This window comes from Chiloscyllium punctatum, chromosome 41, assembly GCF_047496795.1.
Source record: "Chiloscyllium punctatum isolate Juve2018m chromosome 41, sChiPun1.3, whole genome shotgun sequence".
NCBI classification, from domain to species: Eukaryota; Metazoa; Chordata; class Chondrichthyes; order Orectolobiformes; family Hemiscylliidae; genus Chiloscyllium; species Chiloscyllium punctatum.
In genome coordinates, this window is record NC_092779.1 from 49,131,941 (window position 1) to 49,152,517 (window position 20,577).

The 20,577-nt window shown below is 39.7% G+C and overlaps 1 protein-coding gene across 7 annotated transcripts in view; it reads right to left on the reverse strand.

The window, feature by feature from the left end:
- kif13a (kinesin family member 13A) overlaps positions 1-20,577 on the reverse strand; it is a 319,077-nt gene that overhangs the window by 121,737 nt on the left and 176,763 nt on the right. For all 7 annotated transcript variants that reach the window (XM_072560889.1, XM_072560887.1, XM_072560888.1 and 4 more), the window contains exons 7-12: positions 17,163-17,250; positions 14,148-14,282; positions 13,904-14,016; positions 12,009-12,120; positions 1,940-2,152; positions 127-237 (exon numbers count right to left, since the gene is read on the reverse strand). In XM_072560889.1, coding sequence (XP_072416990.1) covers positions 127-237; positions 1,940-2,152; positions 12,009-12,120; positions 13,904-14,016; positions 14,148-14,282; positions 17,163-17,250 — 772 coding nt within the window. The remainder of the gene's footprint in view (positions 1-126; positions 238-1,939; positions 2,153-12,008; positions 12,121-13,903; positions 14,017-14,147; positions 14,283-17,162; positions 17,251-20,577) is intronic.

Consider the following 20,577-nt stretch of genomic DNA (forward strand, 5'->3'; position numbering starts at 1 on the left):
GGTTTTGGTTTAAAAATATGCAAGTAATGGTAAATTGACAGAAATCATTTTTATTCTAAAATCAGTACCTACAATAAAACAATAACAAGAACTAAACCTCAAATTAATTTTCTCCTATTAACAAACCTGTGCGATTTCTTCAGTTTTTCTCAGTTTCTCCTCCCAAGTGATAGTCAAATCTTTAATGAGCTTTTCAGATTCCTCTAATTTCTCTTTGAGCTCAGGAGCTTTCATTGCCTAAATGAGAACAGCAAAAAGACTATTACTGTCATAGTCAAATTACAACTGAACCAAACAACCAAATTACCTCTTAATCATAGCTTGCAACACTTCACTCACTGGCAGGCAATTGAGTGCACTCAATTGATTTTCAGAGAGGCAAATCTTGTGCCTTTCCCAGTGGTGAATCTGGTGGCAGTTGTGGCATTTAATTGGGGACAGGGAGGCAGATAGGCACTACCATCTTCCCACCTCCACCCTGATTAAGGAAGAGTGGAAAGGCCAACATTCCATTACCACTAATATTACCCCAGGGATGAATAGGAGGTTCACCATATGGGGAGCAGGACAAGCAAACATTCAAACTTCCCACTGGGCCAAGAAGGGTGGTCCATTCAACAGGACTCAGTACCTGACTGAGGGATCTAACATTAGGAATTGGGAAGTATTGCAGAGAACCAGCATCCTGCCCTGCACAATGCCTGTCCCTCCCATTTCCTCAAATACTTTCCTGCGACTGCCTACCTGTGCCCGGGAACCTATGAGACTCAAGACCTCAGGTGAGTGGAGCACCTGCAGTTGTTACTGCCTGCCCAGTGATATTGTCAAGCACAGACAAGCTCTATCTCTTAATCATAACATGATAAGGGCTGTATATCCACGCCTAAGATCCTTGACTCCAGACAATGGTCCACTTCTGGCCTGTTAATGCTCAAATGACAAATTGCAATAGGCTTTCCCCGAGGCAACAGGAGAGTTCTGTCGGTGGTCCAGACTGCAGAAAAGGCCGTCATTGTCTCTATAAAATCCTACCCATTAAGTCATTAGACCACTGACATAGACTATTTAGCCTATCGAGTCCATGTCATCTTTCTGTAAAGCAGACTAGCCAACCCCCTGATTCGAGCCTGCAGTCTTAGAAGTTTATTTCTCAACACTGGGCACCCAATTTCCTTGTTAAATCATTGATTATCTCTGATTCTACAATTTATATCAGCCATTTCCAGGCAAGTATCACTCACTGACTAAAAAAAATCTTTCAAATGTTCTTTCCACTTCTTCCCCATAAACAGTAAATGGGAAAACTTTTTAACATTGACCTGACCTAAACCTATCATAATGTCTTACACGTTTATCAAATCTCCTCTCAATCCTCTTTGTTACAGAGCAACAGTATCAGTTTCTTCAACCTAACCTTGGAGCTAAAATTTCAAATCCCTGGAAATATTCTTGTAATTCTCTGTACCTTCTCAAGGTCCTTAATATCCTTTTTGTTTTATTTTTAGATGGGATGTAGTGTCTCTGACAAGGTCAGCATTTGTTACCTATTGCGAACTGCTTTTGAACTGTATGGTGTGTTACGTCATTTCAGAAGGCAGTTAAAAATCTACCACATGACTGTGTGTCTGCAGTCATATGTAGGTTAGATCAGGTAAGGAGACATTCTTCCTTCACGTTCATTATCAAATAAGGTGGGTTTCTGAAATATGGTGACCAGAACTGGCACAACACTGTGGTTGTGTCCTAATCAGTGCTTCTTAAAAGGTTTAAAGACCACATTTTTGCTTGCTCAGCTCCCTCAAACATTAAATATCTTAACCATGTTTGCAGTTTGAATAAAGGAAGCCTCCGTTAAATTCACAGTTTGTGTTATAGAGTCAAACCTTACGAACACAGTGTTTCTCTCCAGTCCTGTTACATTTAACCTTAATATCCTTACCTCAGCCTGACTTAGCTGCTCCTTCAATTTTTCTACTTCCTCACGCAGCTCTCGAATGATCTTGGCATTTGGGTCTTCGTTCACCACAGCATGGTTTACAATGCGTTTGGCCCGATCAGCATATCTCAGTGTGGAAAGTGTTTCTTCGTAGTTGTCTCCAGCAGGGCTAATTGTTGCTATCATAGCCGTTTTACTATTTCCTCCCAAGTTATCCTAGATCAGAAATTTACAGATCCAATGTCAAAAACACAAGCTACCTTTTGCTGTTGACAGAGGAGTTTCTATAGCTTGTAAAATGTTCAATATGAATGCATGAATGATATTTGTTTGCTTTAAAATGTTTTGCAATATATTATCACATTGAACACAATAGCAAAATGTCTTTAAATTAGGTACAATATTTCAAAAGCTAGAATATGGAATAGTCACTCAACAGTTATATTGCAACATTTTACTGTTAATCATAACTCCGAACACGGTTCCTTTAAATTGATTTATCTATTCTGCATTTATTTAACATTTCATCACATTCTAAAGATCGACTAATCGATAGTGCAGCCAAAGAACTACTTTTGGAATTATGTTGCTGTTGTGTGGACCAGTGCACCTGCCAATTTGTGAGCAATAAGATTCCTAAAGCAACAAATGAATTAATAAATAGCTGACTTCTTTTTGGAGGTGCAGCTAAAAGGAGAGTATTTGTCCAGGATACCAGGAAAATTCACTGTTCTTTAATATATTTATAAAATCAAAATGAGACCCTACCCTCTTCATGACAATTTAGCTCGCTTTAAACTGGTGTTTTCATTTAGCTTAGCTGTTAAGGTAAGTTTATTTCTTAAAGTAACAGTCATCAAGCACCCAGCCTATTTGGCACTACATTTTCAAGAGTCCAGTCTCTGGTTTAAATCTAGTTGCTGTCTAACTTGAAATGACCAAGAAACCCTTATCAGTTCTCAAGAAAATTTATCTGTAAAACCTGCAATCGATAAACGGGACTGGATTTTGTTGTCTGTGGTGAAATATGGATGCTTGCTTCTAATCTCAAAAGCTTTGCTTTTGGTGGAGAGGGTGCAAAGACAACCATAGCACAACCTGTGGTGCAACAGTGGATTATATGCTGCAATTTCAGGATCTCAATGTTAAGTTTGTGCTCACAGTTCACCATAAAGATTCCTTGCTAATCCAGGCCAGATCCCAAGCAAGACTAAGACAATGCAGGAAGGGGCAACAACATGAATGCAATGGGTTCATTTTCACCACCCACTTTGTCGAACAGTCGGAAGCTAATGTCACTAGCTCCCTCAATAAAGTGGGATCAAAGCAACAATATGAAAGAAAGAAAGAAAGAAAGACAGGAAGCAAATGATTTAGCAAGGAGAACACATACCAGGAGACATACCAGTGAACCAGTAAAATGGAAACAAGGTCATGGTGAAACAGGCAAGAAAATGTCAGTGTTAAAAATGAAGATAAAGGAAGATATAAATCTCAGGGGAAAGAGCCATGAAAGAGGAAAGTGAGACACAAACAGCAGATGCCGTTAATCCTCAGCTGGTCAGAACCCTGACAAAGGGTCACTGACTTGAAAATGTTTCACTCTCCAAAAGATGTTGTCGGATCGGTTTTGCATTTTCAGTTAATTCAGATTAACAGCATCAACCAAATGTGGCTCTTGTATAGTTCCAGCTGATGACTTCAAGCAGCTCAAAATTCAATGGAGCTGGGTGCAATTTTTCATGAGTGTCTGCACCACTCAAAAGCAATGTGATCATACACAGGTTGTGTCCTATCTGTAGCTTGGTCACTCCCAAAGGTTATACATAATTAGTGTCATACCAACAAGGCTAATTTTATTATTGTTAACATGCTATGGATTACATTCCAGAGCAAATTTAGCAGGAGATTTGTTCCTGAACAATGCACTTGAAGCAGGGATTGACAAAATCAAAACCCATACTTAGATTCACATCATTCTGATAGGATCTTCTTGCAAAAAATGAATTGTCTAGCAGTAAGACAAGTAATCTCCTTTTCATTGTCAAGATAGATTTGAAATTACTGGAAATGTGGAAACAGACTTTTAATGTTATACTCAAGAAACCAAAAGAAATATAATCAAATTGTCAGAAAAAGTAATGTTCAAAGTAGAAGCAATTTCATTGGAAACAATTACATGCTTTTTAAAGTTCTAATTTATATTAATAGGCTTCATATTATAAGTATTTGCTTCAATCAAAAAGCTTATCATAACAACAGAGCCAGAGAGTAATCCAGTTCGAACTGTAAATGAATACAGTACAAGAAAGCAGTATTATGCATTAGAATATACCTGGGAACAGATACTTTCAGGTAAATTTGTGTCAGAGCAGTGGGACCGATTCAAGAAGGAAATAGGGAAATGTATGACCCAATATATTCCAATAAAGAGTGGGATCACCAAATCTAGTGAACTCTTGATATCGAGGAATATAAAGGATGGAAGAAGAAAAAAGGGAGGCATGAGGTAGATACCAAAGGCTCAAAACAGTTGGTGCCCCAGACAAGTACAGAACGCGCAGTGAGTTCCTTAAAAAGGAAATCAGGAGAGCAAAAATGGGGTACTAAAGGAGAATGGAAGGTAAATAAAGGAAAATCCTAAGTTAACTTACAAGTGCATCAAGGGTAAAAGGATAGCCATGCAAAGAGTAAGGCCTATCAAGGGCCACATTGCTAATTTGTGCGTGGAGAATGTAGGTAAAGTCATAAATGAACACGAAGTCTGACATGAGGGACAAAGTGAGTACAGATAATATTTAATTGGGGAAAAGGAAATTATGACACTATCAGACATGAGTTGTGAAGTACAGATTGGGAGCAATTGTTCCACAGAAAGGGCACAACAGACAGTGAGGAAGAACAGCGGGATCTTGGTGTTAAAGTGCATAGATCCCTCAAAGTTGTCACCCAAGTGAATGGAGTTGTTCAGAAAGCATATAGCTTTCATTAACAAAGGGATCACGTTTAAGAGCCGCGAGGTTTTGCTGCAGCTTTACAAAACCCTGGTGAGACCATGCTTGGAATATTGTATCCAGTTCTGGTCACCCTATTATAGGAAAGATGTGGAGGCTTTGGAGAAGGTGCGGAGAAGGTTTACCAGGATGCTGGCTGGACTGGAAGGCTCGACTTACAAGGAGAAGTTGACTGAGCTCAGACTTTTACCTCTGGAGAGGAGGAAGAGAGGTGACCTGATTGAGGTGTACAAGATAATGAGGGGCATAGATAGAGTCAATAGCCAGAAAATTTTTCCCCAAGGCAGGATTGACTGGCACGAGGGGTCGTAGTTTTATGGTGTTAGGAGGAAGGTAGAGAGGAGATGTCAGAGGATAATTCTTTACAAAGAGTTGTGATTGCATGGAACGTGTTGCCAGCAGTAGTGGTGGAAGCAGGGTCATGAGAGACATTTAAGTGACTGCTGGACATGCACATGGATAGGAGTGAATTGAGGGGAGCGTAGGTCAATGTTATTTTAGATGAGGATTAATTCCCGGCACAACATCGTGAGCTGAAGGGCTTGTACTGTGCTGTACTTTTCTATGTTCTAAAATCAGGGAGAAGCCTGGAAATTAGTACAGCAGGAGAGGAGGCTCCGAGTGGTCTGGCAGGCTAAAAAATAGATAAACCTCCAGGGACGGAAGGACTGCATCCCAGGCTGTTGAGTGAGGAAATGGAGGAAATAGCAGGGGTGCTGGCAATATTTTCAATTCCTCTCTGGACACAGGAATGGTGCCAGAAGACTGGTGGATAGCTAATTTGATATTGTTATTCAAGAAGGGAGGAAGGAATAAACCAGGAAACTGCAGGTTAGTCAGTCTACCCTCAGTGGTGGAGAAACTGTTAAGTAATTCAGAGGGACAGAATTATTCTGCATTTGGAAGGGCAGGGTTTAGTCAAAGAATAGTCACAGCATGTCCTTGTTAAGGGGATGTTGTGTCTGACTAACCTGATTGAATTTTTTGAAGATGTGCTCAGATGTGTAGGTGAGAGCAATGTAGTCTGCTTGAAGTCCAACCAAATTTTTGATGAAGGTTCCACATGGGAAACTGACTGCAAAGCTAAGAGACCATAGCATCTGAGGAAATTTAGCCAATTGGCCCCAAAGTGGATATGTGGCAGCAAGCAGAGGGGGATGGTCTACAGATTTTTTTTTGACTGGAAGCTATGTCCATTGGTGCTCCATAGGGATCAGCATGAGGGCCCTTGCTATTTGTGGTATACAGAAATGATTCAGACTTGAACGTAAGAGGGTTCACAGCAATTTTACAGATTATACGAAAGTTGGTGGGATGGCAAAAAATAAGGAGAATAGCCTTAGAGTAGAGGAAGATATAGATTAGATTCCCTACAGTGTGGAAAGAGGCCCCTCGGCCCAACTAGTCCACACCAACCCTCTGAACAGTAACCCACCCAGACCCATTCCCCCTAACTAATGCACCTAACTCTACAGGCAATTTAGCATGATCAATCCACCTAACCTGCACATCTTTGGACTGTGGGAGGAAACCAGAGCACCCGGAGGAAACCCACGCATACACGGGGAGAATGTGCAAACTCCACACAGATAGTTGCCCTAAGCTGGAAACAAACCTGGGTCCCTGGTGCTGTGAGGCAGCAGTGCTAACCACTGAGCCACTGTGCCGCCTATAGGTGGACTGATTGGTGACAAATGAAATTCAAACCAGTTAAGTGTGAGGCGATGGACTTGGGCAGGACAAACAAGATCAAACAAGGCAAGAGAATACATAAGGAACTCTAGGACCCTGGGATGCACCAAAAATCAGGAGTGACTTGGTATGCATGCACACCAGTCCCTTCAAGCAGCAGTACAGGGTAACAAAGTGGTTAAGGAGGCATGTGGGGTATTGCCCTTTATTAACTGCGACACAGAGATTATGAGCAGAGGGGTTCGGCTGGAACGATGTAAAATGTTAGTTAGGCCACATTTAGAGTATTGTGTGCAGTTCTGTAATCTACATTATGGGAGGGGTAAGATACCACTGGAGAGGGTGCAGAGATGATTTACCAGGGATCTTGCCTGGGCTGGAGAGTTTTTACTTATGGAGAGAGGTTGGATAGACTGGGCAGTTTCCCTTGGAGCAGAGGGGACTGGGGAAATATGCTTGAGATGAATAAAATTGACAGACGTAAAAAGACTTGGCAGGAAGAGACTTTTTCCCCTTGGTGGAGGGATCAGTGGTTGGCAGCAGAGATTTGAGGTAATGGTCAGGAGGTTTACAGGGGATGTCAGGCAACATTTTTTTTATCCAGAGGATGGTGGGAATCTGGAATTCACCGTCACTAAGTGTGGTAGCAGCAGAAACTCTCATAACATTTAGGAAGTAGTTAAATGTACATTGGTGATATTAAGGATATGGGTCAAGTGCTGGAAGATGGGATTAGAATAGTTAGGCATTTGTTATAACATGGACTCATTGTGCCAAAGGATCTTTTTTCTGTGTTGTACATGTCTGTGACTATATATCTTTAGAATCAATCCAATCAGGCAAAATTGAAGGATGAGGATTAGAGATGCAGTTATCAACTGGATTATCCTTAATTCTCATAAAAGGTGGTTTTCTCTGTGGCTTCTTGCCATCCCAGCATAGAAAGCTAATATGTCCACAGAAGAAATGTAAATTCCAAAGAGGAGCTCAGATTGTTTTTTCCCCAATTACGAACCTTCATCCCTCTCACAGACAACGACTCCTAATCCCACTACAAGCATGCGTAATTGTAATATTTGTTAATGAGTGGCAACTTTCACAAATAGTAAATTTGTTCACATTGGTAGAGTTTCTTTCCACGAATTTTTTAAAAATGCAAGCTGATGGACAGCTAATTTAGAGATGACATTTAGGTTTGGAAACAGTTTTACTTTTTTTTTAAACAAGTGCCATTATGTTCAAAAGTTTTTGAAAACTTGCTGGAATTTTGATTTTGTGGCCATTTCAGAGACATGGAGAGAGCAGGGACCGGAATGGTCATTGCAGGTTCCAGAATTTAGATGTTTCAGTCAGAACAGAGAATATGCTAAAAGAGGGGCTGGTGTGGCACTATTAGTCAAGGACAGTATTATGGTTGCAGAAAGGACTTTGGAGGACTTGTCTACTGAGGCAATGTGGGTTGAGATTAGACTCAGGAAAGGAGAGGTCATCCTGTTGGGAGTTTTCTGTAGGGCTTCAAATAGTTCAAGAGATGTAGAGGATAAGATGATCCTCGATAGGAGCGAGAGTGACAGGATAGTTGTTACAGGGGACTTCAAATTCCCAAATATTGACTGGGAATACTATAGTTCGAGTACTTTAGATGGGTCAGGTTTTGTCCAATGTGTGCAGGAGGGTTTCCTAACACAGTATGTAGACAGGCCAACAACAGGCGAAGCCACATTAGATTTGGGAGTGGGTAATGAACCCGGCCAGGTGCTAGATTTGGAGGTAGGTGAGCACTTTAGTGATAGTGACCACAACTTGGTTATGTTTACTTTGATGATGGAAAGGGATAGGTATATACACCACAGGGCAAGTGTTATAACTGGGGAAAAGGCAATTATGATGCAATTAAGCAAGATTTAGGATGTATAGGATGGGGAAGGAAACTGCAGAGGATGGGCACAGTTGAAATGTGGAGCTTATTCAAGGAACAGCTACTGTGGGTCTGTGATAAGTACATACCGGTCAGGCAGGGAGGATGTTGTGGAATGCGAGAGCCATGGTTTACGAAGGAAGTTGAATCTCTTGTTAAGAGGAAGAAGGCAGCTTATGTTAGGATGAGATGTAATGGCACAGTTAGGGTGCTTGACAGTTACAAAGTTAAAAATCACACAATACCAGGTTATAGTCCAACAGGTTTAATTGGAAGCACACTAGCTTTCGGAGCAACGCTCCTTCATCAGCTGATAGTGGAGGGCTCAATCCTAACAGAATTTATAGCAAAGATTTACAGTGATGTAACTGAAATTATACATTGAAAAATTGCCTGTTAAGCCTTTCATCTGTTAAAAGAAGTGAAACTATCACTGTATTCTATGTGTAAAATCACAAAACTTTTTTTAAAAAAAGTTGCATTCCTCGGGTTAGCTATTAACAATGGTGACAGCTAGACAATATGTTGAAGGTGTTGGCCCCCTGTGTTCTCTGTCTATGCCATGATGTTTAGATTGATTCTAATCTAAAAAGTGAGATAACAGAGCTTTACATAAATTCATGCAGTTTTTGAGCTCAGAGTTCTACATGAATGCATGCAGTTTTGGAGCAAAGTACAATGTAACTCTGCAAGTACAAATTCACCCCACAAAATATAAGTGCGCATGTGGGTCTTTGTCTGTCTGGGTTGGGGGTTCTCACACTCAACCCCCAACCCAGACAGACAGACACACACAGACAAAGACCCACATGCACACATATATTTTGTGGGGTGAATTTGTACTTGCAGGGTTACATTGTACTTTGCTCAAAAAACTGCATGCATTCATGTAGAACTCTGAGCTCAAAAACTGCATGAATTTATGTAAAACTCCGTTGTCTCACTTTTTAGATTAAAAACAATCTAAACATCATGGCATAGACAGAGAACACAGGGGGCCAACACCTTCAACATATTGTCTAGCTATCACCATTGTTAACAGCTAACCAGAGAATGCAACTTTTTAAATAAAAGGTTTTGTGATTTACACATGAAAGAAGTGAAACTATCACTGTATTCTAACAGATGAAAGGCTTAACAGATGATCAATTTTTCGATGTATAATTTCAGTTACATCACACTGTAAATTTTTGCTATAAATTCTGTTAGGATTGAGCCCTCCACTATCAGCTGATGAAGGAGCGTCGCTCCGAAAGTTAGTGTGCTTTCAACTAAACCTGTTGGACAATAACCTGGTGTTGTGTGATTTTTAACTTTGTACACCCCAGTCCAACACCGGCATCTCCAAATCATGAGAGTTACAAGTTAGCCAGGAAAGACCTGAAGAGGAGCCAGGAGGGGACATACAAAGTCATTGGTGGATAGAATCAAGAAAAACCACAAGGTTTTCTATAGCTATATCAGGAATAAAAGAATGACTAGGGTAAGATTCGGGCCAGTCAAGCATAGTAGTGGGAAGTTGTGTGTGGAATCAGAGGAGATCGGGGAAGTGCTAAACGAATAGACTTCGTTAGTTTTCACATTAGAAAAAGACAACATGATTGAGGAGAATACGGAGATACAGGCTACTAGACTAGACGGGATTGAAGTGCATAAGGAGGAGGCGTCAGCAATTCTAGAAAGTGTAAAAATAAATAAGTCCCCTGGGCCAAATGGGATTTATCGGAGGATTCCCTGGGAAGTCAGGGGGAAGAATGCCAAGCCTTTGGCTTTGATCTTTATGTCATCGTTATCTACAGGAATAGTGCCAGAAGACCGGAGGATAGCAAATCTACTTCTCTTGTTCAAGAAGAGTACAGACAATCCTGGAAATTATAGACCTGTGAGCCTTACTTTGGTTGTGGATAAAGTGCCAGAAAGCATTTGGAGTATTGCGTACAGTTCTGGTCACCGCATTATAGGAAGGATGTGAAAGCTTTGGAAAGGGTTTAGAGATTTAGTAGGATGTTGTCTGGTATGGAGGGAAGGTCTTACCAGGAAAGGCTGAGGGATTGGAGGCTGTTTTTGTTAGAGAGAAGGTGGTTGAGAGATGACTTAACTGAGACATAAGATAATCAGAGCGTTAGAATAGGTTGGACAGTGCGAGCCTTTTTCCTCAGATGGCTAGCACAAGGGGACATAGCTTTAAATTGAGGGATGATAGCTATATGACAGATGTCAGAGGTAGTTTATTAACTCAGTAGTAGGGGTGTGGAGTGCACTGCCTGCAACAGTAGTAGACTCGCCAACTTTAAGGGCATTTAAATGGTCATTGGATAGGCATACGGACGAGAATGGAATCGTGTAGGTTAGATGAGCTTCAGATTGGTTCCACAGGACAACGCAACAGAGGGCCGAAGGGCCTCTCCTGCGCTGTAACGTTCTATGTTCTAAAATTGTTCAGATTCTAGCTGATGCTAGTTAGGATTGATCATATCGGAATACTCAAGTAAATACCTTCAATCTCTGTATTATTTAAGAAGAATTTGATCTTTATCAGAAAGATGAACTCTTGTCTTGATTTTTGTCCATTTTTGAAATGCAGGAAATTTGCTGTAAAGCCCCTTCAAAAGTGCATAAAGCAATGCAAACAGTTTTTTTATCCCCCCAGGCTTCAATGTCAACAAATCCATAAATGGAAATGACATGCAGTGATCATAGCAGCAGATCTTATATGTCTTAAAGTGTTTCACACACAGCAAGTCATTTTTAACTGGAAGAACTGTTAATCCTAGGTAGAGACTGATCATTCAAAAATAGCACTATGTTTCTGATGGTCTTGATTCAGAAAACTCCCAATCCCACTACTAGTCTCTCCATCAAATTCTTGAAGATGGAAGCAAAGGAGCAATACAACACAATTCAGGAGAAGAACATAGGCAATTAACAATTGCTTGTTGCACCATTCCTGCTGCTTGGAGTTCAGTATTTGTTCTTCAGATTTTTATGATAATTTTTAGGTTTTCAAAAGTGAGACTTTTGTAAGACTTTTGCCACAAAGTAGAAGAATCTGATGCCGCACTGCAGGTGCAGAGTAAAACTCCCTTTACTCTTAACTAAAATTGGACTTTCAAATACTAACCTCAACAGCCCAAATGTACCAGGGAAATGCTCTCCATTTCCCACAATCACCATCCGTAAGTCCTCACTAAATGAGACTGAACTTTTGTTAATCAGTGCTAAATGATCAGCTGTTTAGCTGTGAGTCCACGATTGTGAGGATTTGGGTTCCAAATTCATTTCATCTGAAGCTGTACAAAGAACAAGATGATTGTCATACAATCAGACGAAGTTGGATGCAAGTCCATTTCCCAGAAGTGAAAGGTTTATGATATTGGTGCACAAAATGCAAATATATTCTTTACAATATATACTTTTCTTCCAAAGAATTCGATCTGGTTATCAATACCTTGAGAAGCCAGGTGAGCACAGAATCTCTGTAAGGCACAAACTTGTTTTTGCCCTTGCCTCCCACTTGGTCCGCTAAGGCAGAAATAACCAATCCTAATGTTGTAAGTGACCTAAAAAGAAAACAGAACAAAAACTTACATATCTGAGCGATATAGCTACCTTAAATATAAAGAAAAATTGAGAGTAAAACAAATGGTGTATTTTTATGTGATAAGTGACAAATTGTACCTACCTTGTAAAGACTTATGCCTAATATTAGGCAAAGAAGAGCCCTTAAGTGAACATTTATTATTTCAATGTATTTTTTAAAAAAGTGTGTATGGAAAGCAAAACTATAATAAAGGTTTTATCACTAAGTGCAACATTAATGCTCTTTGTTAATATGTTGTGCAGAATCGGTTGTACAGATTAGCAACCTGATTATCCAATTAGAAGAAACAATTGTCACTGCCTCAGTTATACCCTGTGGCAAAGGATTTTGACATCCAACAAATTTGTACATGATGAAATCTGTACTAATCCTTCTTAGCCTCTTTATGACAATTAACTGATGTCCTTCACCACTGTTTCCAAAGTAGAATTCATTGAGGTCACTCATTCAACTTGACCCAGAAATCTGTTCTTCCAGAAACCTCATGGTCTTGTAGTAACACAATTACCTTACCTCAAAGTCAATTTACAGAAATGTGTGCAGTTATGAAAAGGTAGGATCAGAAACTAAATAAAACCAATGACTTCACATGGATCAGGTAGGATGAGCATTATGAGACTATGTGAATGGAAAGGACTCGTGAAATTTTACTTTGAGAAATTATGTCATCCAGGGAGTTCTGCGGTTGTTTTTTTTTACCTGTGCTAAATGAAAATTTTGCCCTGTTACCTGAGCTGAATTGTCAATGCAGTTAGAATTTGGTTACCGCAAGGTTTCATATATTGTTGGTTTCATATATTGCACATAACAGTCTCTTATGCGATTGCATGAAGGAAAACATATGAACAGGTTCTTCAGATCAATATAATCCCAATTTAAATTAAAATTATCCATCATCTGTATGAATTATTATGATCTATAGAAAAACTGGACATAGCACCTATATCTACCTCAAAATTAAAACATGCTGGAGGACCATTTTCATTAAGCTGAAAGTTGCCAACATGATTGAGGTATTAATTTGAATTCATTTGCTGTCCCCATGACAAAGCAAAAAAGAACCTCCCCATCAAATATAGCTACAGAAATGCAAGAAATCCTAGTATGGTTCAAAACTAATAAATGGCTTTTATTTTGTGTGGAATATGGTAATAGTATACAAACAGCAAATGAGTACCAGAGATCCTCATATTATCCATTGGGAATAGGGCACGGAACTTCCCCTGAATAACAAAAATCACAGATACCACTTCTGTGTAACTACCCTATCTATTGCAGAGGACTATGAGATAATGACTTCATGAGTATATGGATCCGCAGGTAGCAAATTCACAGATAATCAGTAACGAGTGCAATAGGTATTATTCTGCTTTTGTGTACTGATTAAAGGAGAAATGTCAGACGAAACAAAAAGGAGAATGTCCCAGTGTTCATTAAAAAGTGATCAATTGTATCCACCAGTAACAGCAGTCAGGGCCTCAATTTAATGTCACATGTAAAATAAGACATCACTGACAGAGCAGCCTTACAGCAGTAATGCAACCAAAAGTCAATTTAGTTGGAGTCAAACCCTTAACTTGCCGACACAGTTAGCTTGCCACCCAAATTAGGTAAATAGAATTGAAATTGTGAAGCATTAGCTTTAAAATATGCATCTCTCTCGCTTTGCCTGAAATTATATTTTTGTGATATAAGAAAATTACTAAGATAGCTTGTGTCACACTGTTTTTTCAGCTTCTTACTTGTTAATGTTACTGCCCTCCTTTAAACGCTCTCCAGCGGCTCCAGTCTTAGAAACTCTCTCACTCCCAGCCAGATCTACAAGGCTCAACTTACTTACTTTCTCTCCAGAAGTCTAGAAATAAGAAAATAATAAGTTAATAATCAAACCTGTAACAAATGCAAACTGGAAATGATTTTGGATCATTCTAGCAATCATGCCAGACTACACCATTCTTATGTCACAGCAAAGGGACACAGACTTACACCACTTTGGAGATCATTAAGTGTCTGAGTCAAGATAATGCTGAACACAGCATGAGAACGGCTGCTTTCTTCATTCATGTTGGTAGCAGCAACTGTTCGTGATTTGTTTCCTTCAGACATTAAGGATTCAATATCCTGCAACATACCATAGATAAAATTAAACAATAATGAAGCACATCATCATGCAGAGTTCAAATATGCCTTTAAAAATCATTTCAATTGCCAAGCCACTTTATTTTTCTGTCCCAGGAAGGAAATGCAGAGAGAAATACAATAGTAAAATATCCAAATAAAGTAAAACTAAGTTGTAACAATGTGAAAGTGCCAGAGTGGATTGTCAGGATGATCAGTTTCTCTGAAATCATTAGATTAAATTATAAATTTGTAAAGTTAATGGCAGCTCAAACATTAAATTTGCTTAGAACATATGTTTATCCATATGTCTGTAAACCTATACTTGAAATCTGGACTAACTTCTAAATGACTGCAATTTTTGATTTGTTGTGCAAGATTCAAGGTTCTGAATGAGTTGATGTTGTAGGTACAAAAAGCTCTACCTGAATCTGATAATGCCAGAGGGTCTTTGGCTGGAGAATCAGTCAGTCTTGCATGTGATCCCAAAGGGATCAAAAATGACTTATCTGCCTCTTGATAGTCTTAAGTAATTATAACTGACTAGTCAATGTAATTTGCACTAAGTGCTAGATGCAATAGCACTTCTTGTCCTGTGAGCCAAATGTCTCCTCTTGTTCAGATCTACCAGTGGGCTATCCGGCACTACTAATAAATAATAAGATAGGCCTCTCAACTCAGCATAAAACAGGATTGCAGGAAATCTCTTGTAGTACAGTGATAAGCTCCTACCTCAGGACCAGAAGTCCCATCTACTCCAGAAGAGTGTACATATCTCAACATACTTTACAGGTTGATTAATAATACCTCAGAGAGGATTAAAAAGACTCAAGTGGTGCACTGATGGTCCACATGCTCCAGAGGTGTGTAATAACATCGCTAAACAGGTTGATTAAAAAAAATCTACAAAAATTGTCTGTGGCAATTTGAATCTGTCTTATTATTAGTGAAGTACCTAAAAAGGAGAATTAGTGGCAACCACTCAGCCTAGTACAGTACATTAGCTTTCCTCACTGTAGTGATATCTGTCTCTTTCTCAGGCAACAACAACTTACAATCATATTGTGCCTTATATGGAATTTAATTTTCCAAGGTGCTTCATGCCGTATTCACAGACAAGATCTGATACTTAGCCGCATTATGTCGTTTTAGGATAGGTGATGAAAAGGTAGGTCCACGCAAAAGGAGCGACTTGAAAGGGAAGGGAGTAGTAGACAGGCAAAGACATTTTGGTGCGAAAATCTTAAATTTAGGGCCGAGATAGCTAAATGCATGACTATCAAGGATGAAATCACGAAATGTGGAATTGTGCAGGTCGCCAGATTTAGAGGAAGTTGGGGCGGCACAGTGGCTCAGTGGTTAGCACTGCTGCCTCACAGCACCAGGGTCCCAGGTTCAATTCCAGCATCTAGCGACTGTCTATGTGGAGTTTGCACATTCTCCCCGTGTCTGTGTGGGTTTCCTCCGGGTGCTCCGGTTTACTCCCATCGTCCAAAGACGTGCAGGTCAGGTGAATTGGACATGCTAAATTGCCCATAGTGTTAGCTGCATTATCAGAGGGAAATGGGTCAGGGTGGGTTACTCTTCGGAGGGTCGGTGCGAGAGAAGTGCGAGACATGTTTTTCACACAAAGGGTGGTGAGTGTCTGGAAGATGCTGTCAGAGTTGGTGGTGGAAGCAGACATAATAGCAGCTTTCAAGAAGCCACCTGGATAAATATTTAAATAAGAAGGGAACAGAGTGATATGGATCCCTTACATGAAGACAGTTTTTAGTATGGAAGGACAAAATGTGTCCCAGGAGGCTTGGAGTGCCAAAGGGCCTGTTCCTGTGCTGTATTGTTCATGGAGTCATAAAGATGCCTTTTAAATGTTTTAATTGTACCAGCCTCCAGCACTTCCTCTGGCAGCTCATTCCATACACACACCACCCTTTGCTTGAAAAAGTTGCCCCTGAGGATCTTTTAAATGTTCCCCTCCTCACCCTAAACCTATGCCCTCTAGTTTATTTTTGGAACATTATTCACCTCTTCAGACATTTACATCTTCTATCAATGATATTAAGTGCCCTGTGTATGCTGCCTAAAAGATCTCATTTTAAAGACCTCTATTAAGAGAACCCCAGGTTTTCTCATTCATGAGAACAGATTCACTACTGATTATCATATTTTCCTGATGGGTATAGCCATGCAGTTTTGAGATCACCTTTCTACATGTCATTTTCCACCCTCTTCATTATCTTTTTATATAACAAACAGGACTATACATAGTATTCCAAGTGTGGAAAACCAGGATTCCATATTAATTCCATGAAGCTTCTCTACTTTTCAAATCTATGTCTCTAGAAATAAGCCTCACTGCTTGCTTTCCTTTTATATGATCTTACTGACCCTCACGTGATTTGAGAGTTTGTAATCCAGATTTCTTCATTCTGTGACCCTGTTTAGGTTCTTGTTTTCCAAACAATCTTAAATCTTATTTTTCTTACTGAAGGGCAATTCCTCATACCCATCTATGCTTAAATTCATGCATTAAATGATACATTAAAAACAGACAAGAGAAGCTAAAAATGTAACGATCTTCAAGTAAACATTAGACATCAGGACAACAAACCTGACAAAGTTTTATGTAACTACTGAAGCTTTTTGCATCTCAATACTGAGGTGCTCTTGACTATACAGATTATTTAGTTACTTGCTTAAAGCCAATTAATTACAGTTAATCCTAGCAGATGTGTTATATTCTTGAACCGAGAACATCCAAACCACAAAGAAAGCACGAGTCATGTAGCTTCTTACAAAATGAAATGCTGATGTAGTTCAAACTTAATCATGAATCATTTCATATTCAGGCCAAAAGGTGTAATGATTAATACACATACTTACTTCAAAACAAGTAACAGCCAGCTGCGACAAGCCATCTACATAGGGGCCCAATACTTTATGCTCTCTAACTTTCAAGGTGTGCCGACTCCTAAGGAAGAGAATTATTTTAAAGAGTTTACATGATTAGTCTCATTAAGTGAGAACAATGCAGTGCTCAGAAATGAAAAGATGACTTTGAATGCTTATTATACGTAATGCCAGATGAAAACAGCCCACAGGTTTTGACAAGTAAAATCGGGACCCCATATTGTACAGGAGTGAGAAGGGGCAGAAGAGGAGAAAGTGGTTAGTGTATTTCAGTCGTCATCAATTGCTGACAGCCACTTGAAGTCACTTTAAGGAGAGAACCTAAAAGTGAAAGGCTGTATAAACATAAAAAGGATGAGTTGAGAAGGGTGGCACACAGCATTAGTGAGAGATCACAAACTAAACAAAGGTGAAACAGTGAAATGTTATGTGAAAGACAACAGTTTCAATGGAAAGTAAACAGAGATCATACAATGCCCCGTATCAGTAGACATTTAACATTTCCTATCTCTAAATTAGTGTGTAGAATCTGCACCCAGATTGATGAGCATGATTGAAAAGGCATCCGCCACAAGGCATTTGGGAACTGAGTAAATGGGTCAAGCAACTGTGTGTCCTGGACCAAACAAATTGATGGGTTCTGAAATATAATGTGTAAGACCTGAACAAGAGCAAGCTAGAATGGTGAATTCAGGTACAGAAAGTGACATTGAAAGAGAGCGAAACTACAATTGAGGAAGTGTGGGACCAAGAACGAAGGCATCTTCAAGGAACAATTAAAATGTAAAGAAATGAAATTACAGTAAATACTTAATTTTGAGCAACAGTAAGCTTACCCAGTAGTAATGGTAATAAAATAAAAAATAAAAAGGGAATACTTGAACACAAAATGACTCCCTTTTCTCACAGGTTAACGTGATACCTACCCTGCAAATGCAGGTACAGAAAGTCAGGTCGGCCAATGCAGTTGAACAGCAAGACAGAGAGCAAGATGCTTTGTTTGCAAAGCTAATGGCAGATGGGCGCAACTCAATTCGTAATTTCTTGATTTCCACATGTTATCACATCTGCCCTTGCCTGAAGTCTCTACATAAATAAAGCTAAATAAGACTATTAGGCTTGTCATTCCCTGAAGGAACTTTCTAGGACTGTTTGCTTTTCTTTTAATTCATTCATAGGATGTGGATGTTGTTGGCTGGGCCAACTTTAGTTACCCTTCACAAGCTGCTCTCAAGATGAGCTACTTTCTTGAACTACTGCAGTTGACCCACAGTGCTGTTAAAAGAGAGTGTTCCAGGGTTTTGACCCAACAGTACTGAAGGAACCGCAATGTATTTCCATGTCAGAATTGTGTGTGGCTTTGAGGGAAACCTGTGTGATGGTGGTTTCTGTATACCTACCACCCTTGTTCTTCTAGATGGTTGTGGATGTAGGTTTGGAAGATAAGGACCTTTGGTGAACTTCTACAGTGCATAACTTCTACATGGTACATGTTATTGTTACTGAATGTTGGTGGTGAGGGATTGAATATTTGTGGATGTCAGCTACTTTGTCCTGGTTAGCATCAAGCTTCTTGAATTTTGTTGGAACTACGCTGAAGCAGCTTATCTCAGTTTATTTTGGATGATGTAGATACAGCAAATCAAACAATATGTATTTGTGCTCATCTGCACTATAATGAGGCAGCATATCTGCATTCCTCTATCTGGAATATTTATTTTCTCTCAAAATATTGTATAACCACCCACATACTAACAGCCACCGCTGCTCAACTGACAGTAAAGTTTCATTCACTAAAGAATAATATCAATGCTATAATAATATGGCGACAAAAATGCTATTTAATTGCAAATACTTCAAAAAAAAACCACTACTTAAATTACTACATTAGATGCGAAACTTTCAATGTAACTGCTTTCATCACCACCTCAAGATTACTTCAAAATGAACAGTTTCACCAGTTTGTAGATCAAACACATCAATTTTCATCATGCATTGAGCCCTCAGGCCACCCAATGCACACAGTAATTACCAAGGCCAAAATTAAGTAATTTGGCAAAAAATAAGCACACTTCCTCTTTGAATGATATAGAGAAGGCATACGGAAGGCCAAACTTCCGTCAGCAAAAATATAGATTTCCACAATAAAGCAACAATTTTGGATGAACCCGTGCACCAGGCTAGATTACAAGGCACAAATGTTAGCATTCAAATTAATTCGCCTCCTTGCTCATCTGGAAAAAAACATACTGAATCTGATATCTGGAAAGTAACTTAGACATTTCTATCTATCACAATGTCTTATTTCAGCTGACAGCCTGTAAGCATCATGTTCAGTCAACCTGGTAATGACAACGATAAACTGGGGCTCTACTCTGGTCAATCTTCACGAGCACGGGAGGATGATATGGATAGTGAGCCAGACCTGGATGGCTCCATAGCAGGGTTGGTTGGCACCCCTTAGAGCCCACAATTTTCATGTAATCGGGTCAGTTTCTCCATGACTGATAGCTCACAGGTATAATTAACCAAAGCCTGGATTTCAGAAACCTTTGAAAGCAAAGGTCAAAAAGCCTTCCTTACCTAGATGGCCCCATTCCAACTCATGCAAAATGTTGAGATCCAATAAAAGGTTTATTTCTGTTGGGACAGCTACACTAAGATGGAAACTCTGACAATTTTAAGATAATATACACTATTTTCTTCTGCGATCCATTTTGTCAAAACTCAAGGTTTATTTACAGAAGATAAAGAGGTGCCAAATGCTTCTCCATTCTGTTACTTAGGAGTTGGGAGGTAATGTTGTGGCTGTACAGGATATTGGTTAGGCCACTTTCGGAATATTGCATGCAATTCTGATCTCCTTCCCATCAGAAGGATGTTGTGAAACTTGAAAAGTTTCAGAAAAGATTTACAAGGGACGTTGCCAGGACTGGGGGATTTGAGCTATAGGGAGAGGCTGAATATGCTGGAGCTGCTTTCCCTGGAGCCTCAGAAGCTGAGGTTTATAAAATCTTGAAGGGCATCGATAGGATGAATAGGCAAAGTCTTTTCTCTGGGGTGGAGTCCAGAACTAGGAGGCATAGGTTTAGGGTGAGAGGGAAAGATATAAAAGGGACCTAGGGGGCAACTTTTTCACACAGAGGATGGTGGATTTTGGAATGAGCTGCCAAAGTGGTGGAGGCTGGTACAATTACAGCATTTAAAAGGCATCTAGATGGATATATGAATAGAAAAGGTTTAGAGGGATATGGGCCAAGTGCTGGCAAATGGGACTAGATTAGATTGGAATGTCTGATCGGCATGGATGAGTTGGACCGAAGGGTTTTTCCACGCTGTACAGCTCTATAGTTCTATGACTCTAATACTTAAAATGTCTGGCTGATTA